Source organism: Thalassophryne amazonica, chromosome 3, assembly GCF_902500255.1.
Source record: "Thalassophryne amazonica chromosome 3, fThaAma1.1, whole genome shotgun sequence".
Lineage (NCBI taxonomy): Eukaryota > Metazoa > Chordata > Actinopteri > Batrachoidiformes > Batrachoididae > Thalassophryne > Thalassophryne amazonica.
Window position 1 is genome coordinate 74,709,897 of NC_047105.1, and position 19,583 is coordinate 74,729,479.

At 42.4% G+C, this 19,583-nt stretch overlaps 1 protein-coding gene across 1 annotated transcript in view; it reads left to right on the top strand.

Annotated features, from left to right (window-relative positions):
* The window catches only part of LOC117507054 (retinoic acid receptor gamma-A-like), a 108,924-nt gene that overhangs the window by 41,905 nt on the left and 47,436 nt on the right, over nt 1–19,583 (top strand). Inside the window, exon 2 of the mRNA XM_034166752.1 lies at nt 3,744–4,153. Coding sequence (XP_034022643.1) covers nt 3,871–4,153 — 283 coding nt within the window. The 5' untranslated portion in view covers nt 3,744–3,870. The remainder of the gene's footprint in view (nt 1–3,743; nt 4,154–19,583) is intronic.

Genomic DNA, 19,583 nt, shown 5'->3' on the forward strand with positions numbered 1-19,583 from the left:
TGATGAGGAAGTGTGTGTTTTTTATGTTATGTTTTTTTTTTTCTTCAACCTTGTTTTCACCTGGGGTCACCACAGCAGATCAGCATGTTGATTTTGGCACAGGTTTTACGCCAGGTGGCCTCCCTGACACAACTCCACATTATTTAGAGAATGGGCAGAGGTGGTCTCGAACTGGGAACCTTCCACTCTGGAAACCAGTGAACTAACCACTTGGCCTCCACCTTTTTTCCCATTGTTCTGGTAGTGATTTACAGTGTCCTCCAAAAGTATTGGCCCCTTGGTATTTCACACATTTTAATTTGTTTATGCCATTTCAAATACAAAAAGTAAATCAGGCTTCTGAATACAAAAATTCCTCAAATTATCTTCCTTATTATCTTCAAGTCTCTACAACTTGATATAAATTAATTAAAAATATGAAAGCCAAGATGATGGGTTGCATAAGTAATGGGCCCCATTTTGGTATAATGCCTGTAAATAAACAGCTTTATTGGCAGTTTTCTTCAAACAAGTCAGGGGAAGTCACTGACTATGTCTTGGACTTTATTTACAACCCCAATTCCAATGAAGTTGGGACATTGTGTAAAATGTAAATAAAAACAGAATACAATGATTTGCAAATCCTCTTCAACCTATATTCAATTGAATACACCACAAAGACAAGATATTTAATGTTCAAACTGATAAACTTTGTTGTTTTTGTGCAAATATTTGCTCATTTTGAAATGGATACCTGCAACATGTTTCAAAAAAGCTGGGACAGTGGTATGTTTACCACTGTGTTACATCACCTTTCCTTCTAACAACATTCAATAAGCGTTTGGGAACTGAGGACACTAATTTTTGAAGCTTTGTAGAAGGAATTTTGCTTGATGTACAACTTCAGTTGTTCAACAGTCCAGGGTCTCTGTTGTCGTATTTTGCGCTTCATAATGCCCCACACATTTTCAATGGGCAACAGGTCTGGACTGCAAGCAGGCCAGTCTAGTACCCACACTCTTTTACTACGAAGCCACGTTGTTGTAACACATGCAGAATCTGGCTTGGCATTGTCTTACTGAAATAAGCAGGGACGTCCCTGAAAAGACGTTGCTTGGATGGCAGCATGTGTTGCTCCAAAACCTGGATGTACCTTTCAGCAGATGTGTAAGTTGCCCATGTCATGGGCACTAACACACCCCCATACCATCACGGATATTGGCTTTTGAACTTTGCTCTGGTAACAATCTGGGTGGTCTTTTTCCTCTTTTGTCCAGAGGACATGACATCCATGATTTCCAAAAACAATTTGTAATGTGGACTCATCAGACGACAGCACACTTTTCCACTTTGCGTCTGTCCATTTCAAATGAGCTCTGGCCCAGAGAAGGCTGCGGTGTTTCTGGATATTGTTGATGTTTGGCTTTCACTTTGCATGGTAGAGTTTTAACTTGCACTTGTAGATGTAGCGACAAACTGTGTTAACTGACAGTGGTTTTCTGAAGTGTTCCTGAGCCCACGCAGTAAGATCCTTTACACAATGATGTTGGTTTTTAATGCAGTGCTGCCTGAGGGATCAAAGGTCACGGGCATTCAATGTTGGTTTTCGGCCTTGTCGCTTACGTGTAGAAAGGTCTCCAGATTCTCTGTATCTTCTGCTTTTATTATGGACTGTAGATGATGGAATCCCTAAATTTCTTGCAATTGAACATTGAGAAACATTGTTCTTAAACTGTTGGATTTTTTTTTCACGCAGTTGTTCACAAAGTGGTGATCCTTGCCTCATCTTTGCTTCTCTACGGCTGAGCCTTTTGGGGATGCTCCTTTTATACCCAATCATTACACTCACCTGTTTCCAATTAGGTGTTCTTTGAGCATTCATCAACCAGTTTTTTGTTGCCTGTCCCAACTTTTTTGAAATGTGTTGCAGGCATCATTTCAAATGAGCAAATATTTGCACAAAAACAACAAAGTTTATCAGTTTGAACATTAAATATCTTGTCTTTGTGTTGTATTCAATTGAATATAGGTTGAAGAGGATTTGCAAATCATTGTATTCTGTTTTTATTTACATTTTACACAATGTCCCAACTTCATTAGAATTGGGGTTGTACATCAATTACGAAGAAATACAAACAGTGTGGCACTCTATGGTAAATCTGTGTGAAGCAGACAGTTCTCAAAAACTGACTGACTGTGCAAGAAGGAGAAGAGTGAGGAAAGCCACCAAGACACCCAGACAACCCAAAAGAAGTTACAGGCTTCTGTAGCTGTGGTTGGAGTAATTGTGCATAGTGCATGTTTTGCATTTTGTATCACCAGTTATACAGCTTCATGGTGAAGTGGAGCAGAGAAGGATTTTCTTTTACCAAAACATCAAATCTAGGCTTGCATCTCAGATGTACCTTATGGCAAATTGTAGCTGAACTGTATTGTACTGAATTGTAGGTCTTTTTAAAAGAAAATCCTCCTCTATACAACTTCATCATGAACCTGTAGAACTGGTTTCCTGTAAACAAAGTTACTGCTGAGTTATTGCTATTACTGTATTTAGCATATGTATTTGTTTAGAACTGAAAGTTGAATTCATATGTATCATGATGTCACCACTTAACAAGCGAATTGCATTGATGATTACAGAGTGATAGAGTGAACACCTGAAGCTTATTAGAATTATTTCAAATGTAATGCATTGCAAAGACGGCATGTTAAAGTGGAACCATGGAATTTTCCAAATAAATATGAATGAACTTTCTAAAAACAGATTATATGGATTATACAGTTAGCCCCTTGCCTTAGCCTAGCTGTCCTCCTCTGGCTCTACTCTCTGCTGAGTGATTACAAGTCAACTGCTGATGGGGGGCTTGGTCTTCCAGAACAAGATGAATGAGGGCAACTGAATGAAATATTGAGGTAAATATGCATGATTACCCCCACAGGGGTGCTCTCCATGCTGCCAGGCACTTTTAAAGAAATTGACCTGCACAGTAACAAGAAGAAGCAGATTACTGAGCGTTATTAGCTTGTCCAGTGCTATTATGTTAAATCTTGAACCAGTTAATTAAATTTTTGTTTTAAGTGAAAATGTCTAAAAATTAAAGCCTAAATTGAAACATGTTGAACTTCTCCTTTAATGTTGACCAGCTGTATCACACTTTCGGAAAAAAGTTGGATTGGTGGTATTTTATTGCTAATTCCATCCTAAGCAAGTGACGGAGAGGAAAAATACCTGCTGATTGCTAATTAGCCACGTTATCTGCTTTTTTAAGTAGCCAAGAGCATTTATTTCACTAACATAACCACTGCGCCTCCCTTCTTGCTATTTCAAAGCAGCGTTCTCTTAAATTTGCCGTAGAGCTGTGGGTGGTGTTCCCGTAGGCACAACAACTGGAATACTCCATACTTCTTCACCCATGGTGTATAGGTTTTGGCTTTGTGAAGTTCACTGACTCAAATGTTTTGAGGAGCTGTTCTTGTAAATTTACCATTTTTGGAAATGTGCCACTTTCAAGCCACAGTGGAACCAGAAGCCAGACCATGCCAAGTCAGCCAAAGTCATAGTGGACCATGCACCACCTGGTCCATCAACTGGTTTTCCACTATTTTCTCTGGACCACTGTTATTGATTTAAGCTTTGAAAGGGGCTTCAGTTTTGGTTGCTACTCAAATGCTTCATCTAGTATGTCAACTGTGAAGGCATTGCTCTGTTTGTGACAACCCAACATGATTCCAGGATCTAAGTTCTCTCCTCTTCTTTTCTACAGAGTCTGGACCAGCGAATGTCTCGCCCAGGCTTGGTCAGGTGGATCCAGCTCTTGTCTGTCTGCTTCTCACTCCTCAGCGTCCTTTCACCTCCCTGTGGCGAACCAGCCACCACCTGACTGTGGCTGAATGGCCGCAGCCCATTTCACTCTAAGCATCGGCCTCAACGACACCAGAAGAGGGAACATCAAGACAAGCAGAGAGAGGTCACCCATACCTGAACCACCAGCATCTCTTTTCACCATGGCAACTAACAGAGAGCGCCAAGTGGGTCACATGGCAGGCTTTCCTCACACCATGTATCCCTTCACCTTCAACTCAATGCGAAGCCACTCCCCCTTTGACTTGCTGGCCAGTACCCACCTCTTTGGCCGATTTGGGGCTGACCTCCCAAAAGAGATGGCTGCGTTGTGTAAGTAATAATAATAAATCTGTTCTTCATTTGCATAATTTACTCAGAAAACTCATGCTCAAGCCTAAAAAAGAGTTGTGTCGGGTCTAAACTGTATTATATAACAGCTGAGTGGATCCTTGTCATTTGATTGGTGCTTTGTATGTCACATGACATGGGCTATTCATCCCATTTGTGTTACGTTGCATTTAGCGTGCAAATTTGGTCCATTTACCATGCAAATTGATTCCAAACATTTTGTACCATTGCACGCTTCGAACCTCGCCCACGCACACACTAATGGGGCAGCATTTAGCTAAACATGGCGGAGTTTGTTTTGCTGACAGATGACGATTTGAATGAGCTAATTGATGGTGCTAATTCTTCTAACACACAAAGAACCAGTGACGCACAACAAAATGTAAGTCCCTTTTCTGTTGTTTAGAAATTAATATAATATCAAATGACAAGGATCTATTTTAGCCATTATATAAAACAAATAATGAATGTTTTACATTCTTTCAATGGAACGAATATTTAATTTGGTGAAAAATGGAATGTACCATTCAACGAAGCAGCCTTGTTGATACATTCCATCTTTCACCAAATTAAATATTCATTCCATTGAACTCATAAACATTCATTTATTTGTATACTAGCAGGAGATCCTCGGTGAGCAAGAGTGGAACTTTCAGATTTTTTTTAACATGAAAACTCAAACACTGTTGATTACCTAATCTTAGGTAATCAACAGTTTAATGTGGAGTGGTTTCATTTTCTTTTGTTACACTTTCATTCAAACAGTGAGGTCTGTGACAGATTCATAGAATTTTATTTACACAGTTTTACGGGTTTAAGTGCTGCGTCAACAAGCGGTGTTCACATTCATAAATGTGAACAATAACAACTACTCTGAATGTTCGTGAATAACATTTTACAACATCGTTCCACTTTGGATGGAAATACACTTGATTTTTAATGACATGTTCATGTAGACAACCGGCTGTGTCATGAACATAAGTGTAGACAGCCATGTAGTACTGGAGGAGTCCCCCAGAGGACACACCAGGGTACTCAGGCTGTGTAAAACTTCCAGATTTGCGTGCTGTAAACAGCGCACCAGCTGTCCTCACAAGCGTATAGGTACGGTCGAGCCTACATTACTTCTGCTTAGTTACGGCTGCCATTTTGGATCGCCGCTGAAAACAAACTGTACGCGCACTCACAACCATTGTTGATATAGTCATCTTTACCACTGTTTATTCACAAAAGCCTGCCAATTTGGTCATGCCAAATGGCGAATGAGTATGTGGAGAGCCTTGATAGGTCTGCAAAAGTTACTGTGGTTAAAAAGCTTGTAGTTGGATCTCGGGATCAAGCTGACGGCCCGCCACGAGGTGAGCTGCCGTCTGTCCCAGCCCCTGCCTCTCGGCGCCCCCTCGATGCTCTTAGCTGAGTGTCCCGCAGGGTCCAAAATATTTACTTTGAAAAATTAGTGTTCAAAGCAGGCCCGGTCACCTGAATACCCCAGCTAGGAATAATGGAATAGGACTCCAGTTCTATTTTGTGGGTTTTCTTTCTCTGAACTGGGGCCATGATTAAGAGGGACGGCTGGGGCATTCGTATTGTACTGCTAGAGGTGAAATTCTTGGACCGGCGCAAGACGGACGAAAGCGAAAGCATTTGCCAAGAATGATTTCATTTATCCATCCATCCATCCATCCATTTTCTTCCGCTTTATCCGGAGTCGGGTCGCGGGGGCAGCAGCTCAAGCAAAGCCGCCCAGACCTCCCGATCCACACACACCTCCCCCAGCTCCTCCGGGGGAACCCCAAGGCGTTCCCAAGCCAGATACCATCGTAGGTCCGACCATAAACAATGCCAACTAGCAATCCGGCGGCGTTATTCCCATGACCATCCTCATTTACTCGGGTGATAATAGCCAGCCATTTATCCCTTCTAACTGGACTTTGGTGGCGCTTTGGGAGCTCGAAAAAATGCACTTTTCGATCTTTTAACATGTCGTGGTTGGTATGGCCAACTGCAACACACGATTGTGGTATTCTCTGTGAAAACTGGTGTATATTAAGTAGAAAAAAACATGGCAGAACGATGCGAGCACGATGGATGTCAAGTAGGAAATGAGCGCGACAGCGGTTTGTTTTCAGTGGCTTGCTGGTTACTATGTGCGTTGCTATATGCGAGCGCATCAGAGACCCAGATGTCCGACCGTACCTATTTGTCTTGAAATGGTAACAACACGTCATGTGCGTAACTCTGCACTTGGTCACACAACTTCTCTTCAAAACCTTCCTCCATCATTTGTTGCTGCTGTTCATCCTGATATGGTGCCTATTCTTTACGTGTATATTGGATCTTGCGGATGCGTCACATTAATTTCTGAGGAGGTGCATAACTGACACACCAAACGGACACAGACCACGTGAGACTGACATCACACGGACAGGAACGTGTAGTCAAACGTGTATTCATGTACAGCTGCTGCTGGAAAGTGTGAGTTTCATCTGAGACATGTGAGTGGAGCCTCACGAATCACATCACGGGGCCCTACACAAGTGCAGAATTGGTGTACAGTATGGGCGAGAGCCTTGTTTTGTACGGCCCAAAGATGTTAAATGCTCAATACACTGGATGATTAAAGTCAGAATTTTCATATGACTCATGATCACATTTCAATTTACCAATTTTACAGATTTTATAAGATCACATCAGTCTTCAGATTTCCAGTTACATTCAGTCTGTTCAGATTATAATCTATATGATAAAAACTATTTTCTCTCTCTGATGTATTATGTATCATACATGACCTGATTTATCTCAACCTTCAACATAATGATGATTTAGATAACACTTCAGATTGTGTCCAAGTCATCAAGGTCAAGTTGTTGTGATCATAAGCAGAATTTAAAGTAAATAAATAAATAATAAAAAAACACTGCTACTATCACCACTCTGCTACAATAAATGCCGGTGTGTCTAATTATTATGTTTTTACTGTATAGAGACTCATTTCAAATGGCAAAAAACTGTTGTTTATATTTAAAATCACAGGGGGCGCTGTTGCATTACCCAGTGACTGTCATGCTGAGCACCAGTTTGAAAAGGAAACTGTTCTGAACAATCAGAACAGTTTCCTCTAAACCTGTCACATTTCTATTTTATTACCCTCTTCAAATGCATTTTGTCCATCTTTGCAAGGTCACAATATTTCACTACACGTGCACTGATTCAGATCCAACTGATTAAAGTATTCTGTCGTCTGTCAGACTGAGGCTCAGGCTGATTGTTGGGAGTGATACTCAGTAAGTATCATTCCTGACACATTGAGCTGTGTGCTGTGTTTTTGTCTTGTTTGTGTGGGCTGCAGCATCAGCATGAAGGAACCTCCAGCTGGAGCACGTTTTACATTTCAGTGTAGTAATATGAGCTGTGCAACTATTCCTAAAATCAAATGTATCGTGGCCGAGAGAGGCCACAACACCGCCAAATGAAGAAAAACACACACACACAACTACACTAATTCAACAACAGGTAGTTGCATCAAAAACATCTTGCAAATTGAAATACTAAGAACACAGACATACGAGGGCTGTCAATAAAGTATAGGTCCTTTTTATTTTTTTCAAAAACTATATGGATTTCATTCATATGTTTTTACATCAAACATGCTTGAACCCTCGTGCGCATGCGTGAGTTTTTCCACGCCTGTCGGTGACGTCATTCACCTGTGAGCACTCCTTGTGGGAGGAGTCGTCCAGCCCCTCGTCGGAATTCCTTTGTCTGAGAAGTTGCTGAGAGACTGGCGCTTTGTTTGATCAAAATTTTTTCTAAACCTGTGAGACACATCGAAGTGGACACGGTTCGAAAAATTAAGCTGGTTTTCAGTGAAAATTTTAACGGCTGATGAGAGATTTTGAGGTGATACTGTCGCTTAAGGACTTCCCACGAGCGAGATGTCGTGCAGCGGTCCCAGGCGCCGTCGTCAGCCTGTTTCAAGCTGAAAACCTCCACATTTCAGGCTCTATTGATCCAGGACGTCGTGAGAGAACAGTGAAGTTTCAGAAGAAGTCAGTTTCAGCATTTTATCCGGATATTCCACTGTTAAAGGAGATTTTTTTAATGAAAGACGTGCGGGCGGATTGCAGCGTCGGCTCACAGCCGCCGTGACGCTCCGCCACAGGAAAAATACCTCCGTTGGAAGCCTTAAGGACAAGTTGGAACATGTCCAACTGTTAAACAATTTCTCATATACTCACTCCACTGAAAGCCATCAAAAGCCGCCTGGATTTTACAAATGGTTATCAACACGGAGGTGTTTTTCCTGTGCCGCCGCACCGCACTGGCTGCGTCCCGACGTGCGGACCCGTCCGCACGTCTTTCATTAAAAAAATCTCCTTTAACAGTGGAATATCCGGATAAAAATGCTGAAACCCGACTTCTCTGAAGCTTCTCTGTTCTCTCACGACGTCCTGGATCAATAGAGCCTGAAATGTGGAGGTTTTCAGCTTGAAACAGGCTGATGACGGCGCGTGGGAGCACTGCGCGACGTCTCGCACCGTGGGAAGTCCTTAAAGCGACAGTATCACCTCAAAATCTCTCATCAGCCGTTAAAATTTTCACCGAAGTTCCCAATTCACCTAACCTGCATGTCTTTGGATGTGGAAGGAAGCCGGAGCACCCAGAGGGAACCCACGCAAACACGGGGAGAGCATGCAAACTCCACACAGAAAGGCCACAGGTGGGAAGCGATCTCATGACCTCCTTGCTGTGAGGCAACAGTGCTAACCACTAAAGCCACCTTGACACTTGCACAGATTTGCACAAAATTGCACAAAGTACGAAGCCTGTGCCATATCATTCTGTCGTCGATGATGCATTTGCTCTCAGAACTTGGCTGATTCTCTCATCGCTCCTAGAATCATAGAGAAATTATCTACAGCTGCAGGTCATCTCATGAAACATCTTTCAATTTGAACGATGTTTTACATGCAACTACCGGTTGTAGAATAATAAGGTGTTTTGTTGTATTTTTAAGTTTTTTTTTTTGTTGTGGCCTCTCTTGAGGGCCTGTCACACCTTGATGATTTAGCCAGCGTATGCCGACATAACAAACAATACGCCATCATATCATAGCTGACACATTCAGAAAATTCTGTCGTCGTCTGGAGCACGTCAGATAGTCTACATACATCAATATACAGTAGTGTTCAGAATAGTAGTAGTGCTATGTGACTAAAAAGATTAATCCAGGTTTTGAGTATATTTCTTATTGTTACATGGGAAACAAGGTACCAGTAGATTCAATAGATTCTCACACATCCAACAAGACCAAGCATTCATGATATGCACACTCTTAAGGCTATGAAATTGGACTATTAGTAAAAAAAAAGAAGTAGAAAAGGGGGTGTTCACAATAATAGTAGTGTGGCATTCAGTCAGTGAGTTCGTCAGTTTTGTGGAACAAACAGGTGTGAATCAGGTGTCCCCTATTTAAGGATGCAGCCAGCACCTGTTGAACATGCTTTTCTCTTTGAAAGCCTGAGGAAAATGGGACGTTCAAGACATTGTTCAGAAGAACAGCGTAGTTTGATTAAAAAGTTGATTGGAGAGGGGAAAACGTATACGCAGGTGCAAAAAATTATAGGCTGTTCATCTACAATGATTTCCAATGCTTTAAAATGGACAAAAAAAAACAGAGACGCGTGGAAGAAAACAGAAAACAACGATCAAAATCGATAGAAGAATAACCAGAATAGCAAAGGCTCACCCACTGATCAGCTCCAGGATGATCAAAGACAGTCTGGAGTTACCTGTAAGTGCTGTGACAGTTAGAAGACGCCTGTGTGAAGTTAATTTATTTGCAAGAATCCCCCACAAAGTCCCTCTGTTAAATAAAAGACATGTGCAGAAGAGGTTACAATTTGCCAAAGAACACATCAACTGGCCTAAAGAGAAATGGAGGAATATTTTGTGGACTGATGAGAGTAAAATTGTTCTTTTTGGGTCCAAGGGCCGCAGACAGTTTGTGAGACGACCCCCAAACTCTGAATTCAAGCCACAGTTCACAGTGAAGACAGTGAAGCATGGTGATGCAAGCATCATGATATGGGCATGTTTCTCCTACTATGGTGTTGGGCCTATATATCGCATACCAGGTATCATGGATCAGTTTGGATATGTCAAAATACTTGAAGAGGTCATGTTGCCTTATGCTGAAGAGGACATGCCCTTGAAATGGGTGTTTCAACAAGACAATGACCCCAAGCACACTAGTAAACAAGCAAAATCTTGGTTCCAAACCAACAAAATTAATGCCTCACAGATGTGAAGAAATTATGAAAAACTGTGGATATACAATCAATCAATCAATCAATTTTTTTTTTATATAGCGCCAAATCACAACAAACAGTTGCCCCAAGGCGCTTTATATTGTAAGGCAAGGCCATACAATAATGATGTAAAACCCCAACGGTCAAAACGACCCCCTGTGAGCAAGCACTTGGCTACAGTGGGAAGGAAAAACTCCCTTTAACAGGAAGAAACCTCCAGCAGAACCAGGCTCAGGGAGGGGCAGTCTTCTGCTGGGACTGGTTGGGGCTGAGGGAGAGAACCAGGAAAAAGACATGCTGTGGAGGGGAGCAGAGATCGATCACTAATGATTAAATGCAGAGTGGTGCATACAGAGCAAAAAGAGAAAGAAACAGTGCATCATGGGAACCCCCCAGCAGTCTACGTCTATAGCAGCATAACTAAGGGATGGTTCAGGGTCACCTGATCCAGCCCTAACTATAAGCTTTAGCAAAAAGGAAAGTTTTAAGCCTAATCTTAAAAGTAGAGAGGGTGTCTGTCTCCCTGATCTGAATTGGGAGCTGGTTCCACAGGAGAGGAGCCTGAAAGCTGAAGGCTCTGCCTCCCATTCTACTCTTACAAACCCTAAGAACTACAAGTAAGCCTGCAGTCTGAGAGCGAAGCGCTCTATTGGGGTGATATGGCACTACGAGGTCCCTAAGATAAGATGGGACCTGATTATTCAAAACCTTATAAGTAAGAAAAAGAATTTTAAATTCTATTCTAGAATTAACAGGAAGCCAATGAAGAGAGGCCAATATGGGTGAGATATGCTCTCTCCTTCTAGTCCCCGTCAGCACTCTAGCTGCAGCATTTTGAATTAACTGAAGGCTTTTTAGGGAACTTTTAGGACAACCTGATAATAATGAATTACAATAGTCCAGCCTAGAGGAAATAAATGCATGAATTAGTTTTTCAGCATCACTCTGAGACAAGACCTTTCTGATTTTAGAGATATTGCGTAAATGCAAAAAAGCAGTCCTACATATTTGTTTAATATGCGCTTTGAATGACATATCCTGATCAAAAATGACTCCAAGATTTCTCACAGTATTACTAGAGGTCAGGGTAATGCCATCCAGAGTAAGGATCTGGTTAGACACCATGTTTCTAAGATTTGTGGGGCCAAGTACAATAACTTCAGTTTTATCTGAGTTTAAAAGCAGGAAATTAGAGGTCATCCATGTCTTTATGTCTGTAAGACAATCCTGCAGTTTAGCTAATTGGTGTGTGTCGTCTGGCTTCATGGATAGATAAAGCTGGGTATCATCTGCGTAACAATGAAAATTTAAGCAATACCGTCTAATAATACTGCCTAAGGGAAGCATATATAAAGTGAATAAAATTGGTCCTAGCACAGAACCTTGTGGAACTCCATAATTAACTTTAGTCTGTGAAGAAGATTCCCCATTTACATGAACAAATTGTAATCTATTAGACAAATATGATTCAAACCACCGCAGCGCAGTGCCTTTAATACCTATGGCATGCTCTAATCTCTGTAATAAAATTTTATGGTCAACAGTATCAAAAGCAGCACTGAGGTCTAACAGAACAAGCACAGAGATGAGTCCACTGTCCGAGGCCATAGAAGATCATTTGTAACCTTCACTAATGCTGTTTCTGTACTATGATGAATTCTAAAACCTGACTGAAACTCTTCAAATAGACCATTCCTCTGTAGATGATCAGTTAGCTGTTTTACAACTACCCTTTCAAGAATTTTTGAGAGAAAAGGAAGGTTGGAGATTGGCCTATAATTAGCTAAGATAGCTGGGTCAAGTGATGGCTTTTTAAGTAATGGTTTAATTACTGCCACCTTAAAAGCCTGTGGTACATAGCCAACTAACAAAGATAGATTGATCATATTTAAGATCGAAGCATTAAATAATGGTAGGGCTTCCTTGAGCAGCCTGGTAGGAATGGGGTCTAATAAACATGTTGATGGTTTGGATGAAGTAACTAATGAAAATAACTCAGACAGAACAATCGGAGAGAAAGAGTCTAACCAAATACCGGCATCACTGAAAGCAGCCAAAGATAACGATACGTCTTTGGGATGGTTATGAGTAATTTTTTCTCTAATAGTTAAAATTTTGTTAGCAAAGAAAGTCATGAACTCATTACTAGTTAAAGTTAATGGAATACTCAGCTCAATAGAGCTCTGACTCTTTGTCAGCCTGGCTACAGTGCTGAAAAGAAACCTGGGGTTGTTCTTATTTTCTTCAATTAGTGATGAGTAGAAAGATGTCCTAGCTTTACGGAGGGCTTTTTTATAGAGCAACAGACTCTTTTTCCAGGCTAAGTGAAGATCTTCTAAATTAGTGAGACGCCATTTCCTCTCCAACTTACGGGTTATCTGCTTTAAGCTACGAGTTTGAGAGTTATACCATGGAGTCAGACACTTCTGATTTAAAGCTCTCTTTTTCAGAGGAGCTACAGCATCCAAAGCTGTCTTCAATGAGGATGTAAAACTATTGACGAGATACTCTATCTCCCTTACAGAGTTTAGGTAGCTATTCTGCACTGTGTTGTTATATGGCATTAGAGAACATAAAGAAGAAATCATATCCTTAAACCTAGTTACAGCGCTTTCTGAAAGACTTCTAGTGTAATGAAACTTATTCCCTACTGCTGGGTAGTCCATCAGAGTAAATGTAAATGTTATTAAAAAATGATCAGACAGAAGGGAGCTTTCAGGGAATACTGTTAAGTCTTCTATTTCCATACCATAAGTCAGAACAAGATCTAAGATATGATTAAAGTGGTGGGTGGACTCATTTACTTTTGAGCAAAGCCAATAGAGTCTAATAATAGATTAAATGCAGTGTTGAGGCTGTCATTCTCAGCATCTGTGTGGATGTTAAAATCGCCCACTATAATTATATTATCTGACCTAAGCACTAAGTCAGACAAAAGGTCTGAAAATTCACAGAGAAACTCACAGTAACGACCAGGTGGACGATAGATAATAACAAATAAAACTGGTTTTTGGGACTTCCAATTTGGATGGACAAGACTAAGAGACAAGCTTTCAAATGAATTAAAGCTCTGTCTGGGTTTTTGATTAATTAATAAGCTGGAATGGAAGATTCTAAACTAAATACTAGTTTAGTGATTCACAGGATTGCTAAAAAAGCAGTTTGAACATAATAGTTTTGAGTTTGTAGTGTCAACAGCAAATGCTACTATTATTGTGAACACCCCCTTTTCTACTTTTTTTTTTACTAATAGCCCAATTTCATAGCCTTAAGAGTGTGCATATCATGAATGCTTGATCTTGTTGGATTTGTGAGAATCTACTGAATCTACTGGTACCTTGTTTCCCATGTAACAATAAGAAATATACTCAAAACCGAGATTAATGTTTTAGTCACAGATCACTACTATTATTCTGAACACTACTGTTCATTATACACACACACACACACACACACACACACACACACACACACACACACACACACACACACACACACACACACACACACACACACACACACACATACAGTGAGGAAAATAAGTATTTAAACACCCTGCGGTTTTGCAAGTTCTCCCACTTAGAAATCATGGAGGGGTCTGAAATTTTCATCTTAGGTGCATGTCCACTGTGAGAGACATAATCTAAAAAAAAAAATCCGGAAATCACAATGTATGATTTTTTTAATAATTTATTTGTATGTTACTGCTGCAAATAAGTATTTGAACACCTACCAGCATTTCAAGGTCCTGGAGTGGCCTGGCCGGTCTCAAGACCTGAACTCAATAGAAAATCTTTGGAAGGAGCTGAAACTCCAAACCTGAAAGATCTAGAGAAGATCTGTATGGAGGAGTGGACCAAAATCCCTGCTGCAGTGTATGAAAACTTGGTCACGAACTACAGGAAACGTTTGACCTCTGTAATTGCAAACAAAGGCTACTGTACCAAATATTATCATTGATTTTCACAGGTGTTCAAATACTTATTTGCAGCAGTAACATACAAATAAATTATTAAAAAATCATATATTGTGATTTCCGGATTTTTATTTTCTCTTTTTTTAGATTATGTCGTTCACAGTGGACATACACCTAAGATGAAAATTTCAGACCCCTCCATGATTTCTAAGTGGGAGAACTTGCAAAATCGCAGGGTGTTCAAATACTTATTTTCCTCACTGTGTGTGTATATGTATATATATATATATATATATATATATATATATATATATATATATATATATATATATATATATATATATATATATATATACACACACACACACACATACAAGTTTGATACAAGTTACACATAGGTTCAAAGCAAGTTACTCATAGTTTAGAAATAAGTCTTGGGTATGCTAGACATTATCTCGACGTAGTTCAACTTATGAGTAACTTACAAGTAATGTGTGTCAACAATTGCATAACTTACCTGCAACCAAAGAGGTTATAACGTCTTTGCCTACAACTTACATATCAGCCATAGGCTGGCTTGCGTTGAAAATATTGTTTTTCGATGACCTCGCCGTACTACAACATATAGGGTATGCTTAAATGTGCTCTTACCTTACACAAAACATACCCATAACTTATTAGACGTATGCCAGCGTACTTCAGTATATGTGGGCTAAATCATCAGGTTGTTACAGGGCCACTAGCCACTGTACAGATGGGCTTAAAGTGGAGGTGACACCAAAAAATGTACACAAATAATCACTAAAAATGATGAAATGTTGATATTTTAAAAAAAATCCTGAACAATAAAAGTCCATGATAAGGGCGCAGGTGAAGGATAAACAACAGCTGTCTGAAGCCTGCGCTCTATTTCAGCCCTCAGCCACGGCCATATTGTTACTATGTCATCACTGGAACAACACCTGCTGATTCAACCCCAAATCAGTTGTAAACACAGTGGAGGTTGAGCTGTTTTTGGATGTTTTTTTTTGTTCTAGTGTGGAACTTCTTTTAGTCCAGTCTGAAGGTGTTTTTAAGAAGCTGCGGGGACACAGCCTTATGGTTTTGAGCCTTATTTAGATGACAATGAGGGAGACGAAACCTTGGAGGAAAACCTTCAGTCTGACAACAGTGATGATATTGGCAGAGTTCAGAATACAGGTTGGTGATTATAAAATAAATAAATAATGCAGCCAATTTTGGCATGATAAACTGATTTGTTTTGTTTTGTTTTGCCAGCTCTTTGGCCGTAATCAACTGATTTAAAAAAAAAATAGTTTTACTATCTGTGACATCAGAAAAAAATAGATGAGGAAGTGTGGATTTTTTATTTGTTTTTTTTTTTCTTAGAATCATTTACATACATTTCAAATCTGAAAAATGACAAGAGAATGAAAATATCAGCTATTTTTAAAATAAATATTGTTTCCTTCTTGAATATGGTTAATGTACTTTACGTTAGTAGCATAACACGTTGTTATTAAATATTAAAACCATTCACACAAGGAGAAAATAATGTCTTACCTGTCCGTTTCAGTGAGATCATCTGAAAACGTATCCACCTTTACAAAACGATGCCTGAAAACAATTTAATTCCTTCTATCCTGGTTGAAGAAAAGTCCATTTGTCACATGGGAGTTTGGTGCCGTTTGGTGACATTCCACGTCCCACAGGAGGGCGGGCCCACGTCGCTCTTTCGGGCTGAGCCCGGCCGGGCCCCATGGGCTAAGGCCCGACCACCAGGCGCTCGCGCGCGAGCCCAACCCCAGGCCTGGCTCCAGTGTGGGGCCCCGGCTCTGCCATACCGGGCGACGTCTCGGTCCTTGATTTTTTACTGGTCATGGAGGTTCAAACGTATCGTGAGGGTCTGCTGGGAATGACTGGCGGAACCCTCTGTCAGCGAGGTCTTCAACTCCCACCTCCGGGAGAGCTTCTCCCAGATCCTGGGGGAGGTTGGAGACATGGAGTCCGAGTGGGCCATGTTCTCCACCTCCATTGTCGATGCGGCCGCTCGTAGCTGTGGTCACAAGGTCTCTGGTGCCTGTCGCGGCGGCAATCCCCAAACCCGGTGGTGGACGCCGGAAGTAAGGGATGCCGTCAAGCTGAAGAAGGAGTCCTACTTATCTTTTTTGGTAGGTGGGACCCCGGAGGCAGATGACAGGTACCGGCAGGCCAAGCGTGCCGCAGCCTGTGTGGTCGCAGAAGCAAAAACTTGGGTCTGGGAGGAGTTGGAGGAGGACTATCGGTCGGCCTCAAAGAGATCCTGGCAAACCGTCTAACGCCTCAGGAGGAGGAAGCAACTCTCCACCAGCACTGTTTACGGTGCAGGTGGGGAGCTGTTGACCCTGACTGGGGATATTGTTGGGCGGTGGAAGGAATACTTCGAGGATCTCCTCAATCCCATCGTCACGTCTTCCGAAGAGGAAGCAGAGACTGGGGACTCAGAGGCGGACTCATCCATTACCCAGGCCGAATTCACCACTTCGAGGATCTCCTCAATCCCATCGTCACGTCTTCCGAAGAGGAAGCAGAGACTGGGGACTCAGAGGCGGACTCATCCATTACCCAGGCCGAATTCACCGAGGTGGTTAGAAAGCTCCTCGGTGGCAAGGCTCCTGGGGTGGATGAAATCCGTCCCGAGTACCTTAAGTCTCTGGATGTTGTGGGACTGTCTTGGCTGACATGCCTCTGCAACATCGCGTGGCGATCGGGGACAGTGCCTCTGTATTGGCAGACCGGGGTGGTGGTCCCGATGTTTAAGAAGGGGGACCGGAGGGTGTGTTCCAACTATAGGGGGATCACACTCCTCAGCCTCCCCGGTAAGGTCTATTCCAGAGTACTGGAGAGGAGAACCTCAGATTCAGGAGGAGCAGTGTGGTTTTCGTCCTGGTTGCGGCACACTGGACCAGCTCTACACGCTCCATCGGGTGCTCGAGGGTTCATGGGAGTTTGCCCAACCAGTCCACATGTGTTTTGTGGATCTGGAGAAGGCGTTCGACCGTGTCCCTCGGGGCGCCCTGTGGGGGGTGCTCCGGGAGTACGGGGTCCGGGGTCCTTTGCTAAGGGCTATCCGGTCCCTGTACGACCGCAGCAGGAGCTTGGTTCGCATTGCCGGTAGTAAGTCAAACCTGTTTCCAGTGCAAGTTGGCCTCCGCCAGGGCTGCCCTTTGTCACCGGTTCTGTTCATTATTTTTATGGACAGACTTTCTAGGCACAGCCGGGGTGTAGAGGGGGTCTGGTTTGGGAACCACAGAATCTCATCTCTGCTGTTTGCGGACGATGTGGTTCTGTTGGCTTCGTCAAATCAGGACCTACAGCGTGCACTGGGGCGGTTTGCAGCCGAGTGTGAAGCGTCCGGGATGAAAATCAGCACCTCCAAATCCGAGGCCATGGTTCTCGACCGGAAAAAGGTGCTTTGCCCTCTTCAGGTCGGTGGAGTGTCCTTCCCTCAAGTGGAGGAGTTTAAGTATCTCGGGTTCTTGTTCATGAGTGAGGGACGGATGGAGCGTGAGATCGATAGACGGATCGGTGCAGCATCTGCAGTGATGCGGTCGCTGTATCGGACTGTCGTGGTGAAGAGAGAGCTGAGTAGGGGGCAAAGCTCTCGATTTACCGATCGATCTACGTTCCGATCCTCACCTATGGTCATGAGATTTGGCTTATGACCGAAAGAACGAGATTGCGAGTACAAGCGGCCGAGATGAGTTTCCTCCGCAGGGTGGCTAGGCGCTCCCTTAGAGATAGGGTGAGGAGCTCGGTCACTCGGGAGGAGCTCGGAGTCGAGCTGCTGCCCCTCCACGTCGAAAGGAGTCAGTTGAGGTGGCTCGGGCATCTTTTCCGGATGTCCCCTGGACACCTCGCTGGAGAGGTGTTCCAGGCATGTCTCATTGGGAGGAGGCCCCGGGGAAGACCCAGGACACGCTGGAGGGACTCCATCTCTCAGCTGGCTTGGGAACTCCTTGGGGTTCCCCCGGAGGAGCTGAGGAGGTGTGTGTGGATCGGGAGGTCTGGGCAGCTTTACTTAAGCTGCTGCCCCGCGACCTGACTCCGGATAAAGCCGAAGAAAATGAATGGATGGATGGATGGATGGAGTTTGGTGCCAGGTTACAGTTACAGTTAAAAAACCAAATATTTATCTCTTCAGTAACTACGCACCAGGAAAGGATAAATTTCAAGCTGTTGTTTCATTTTTGTCTTAAATACTTTAATTTTAGTCTTAAAAACATTGCATATCGTGTCGCCTATACTTTAAAGAAGACAAAATATCTGCATAATGTGCGGACAAACACACCACAGACAGTGAGGTGATGTGTCCTGAAAATACAGTCTAAATGACTCAGCATTGATCTAGAGTTCCTCTGTCACAGGATTTTAAAACGTTTCATCATGAACTGAATGGCTAACAAATAATTCTCATTTGTGCCAAATGGACAATGTGCTAATTTACAGGAGAAGATAAGTTGAGATGTGCAACTCAGTGGAAAATCAGTTGTAAAATATCGCTGACAGCAGCAGATATTACTGCTGCAGGAACAAGCATCACCTTTAAGCCAGCGTTTCTCTGCCCAGCATTTCCAGGAATCTGTTAAAAAACCCCACAATAAAACATCTGGCTTTTCTCAATAAGTAGAAGTGAATTTTTTTGCCGTAGTTTTAGAATTGGTGCCATTTGCTCTTTTTGTAACAGCTATCGAATTGGATTTGTGTTAATGAAAATAAGACGCTGTAGTGACATCAAAAGGAAAAATGTGTGTGTGTGTGTGTGTGTGTGTGTGTGTGTGTGTGTGTGTGTGTGTGTGTGTGTGTGTGTGTGTGTGTGTGTGTGTGTAATATTTGTAACTTGAACCTAAATGCACAGAGCAGCTTGTGTGTTTTTCTTTGTGTCTGTCATCACAAGCACTCTATTTAAGAGCGTGCACACACACAGACACACTGTGGAGGCTGCACATTCCTCCACCCATGAATATTGCACAACAACAGTGTTGTGCTGCTTGCTTCGCATTTGTGACTGTGTTTGTGCTCACTGTGATGGCCGCAATGAGACTTTGTGCAAATATCTGCGGTTGTGCTCCAGAGGCTGGTGTTGGAGAAACAGCAGAGAGGGAGGCCATTGTTCAGCTTCAGGCGTGGTGACAGGATGAATCGC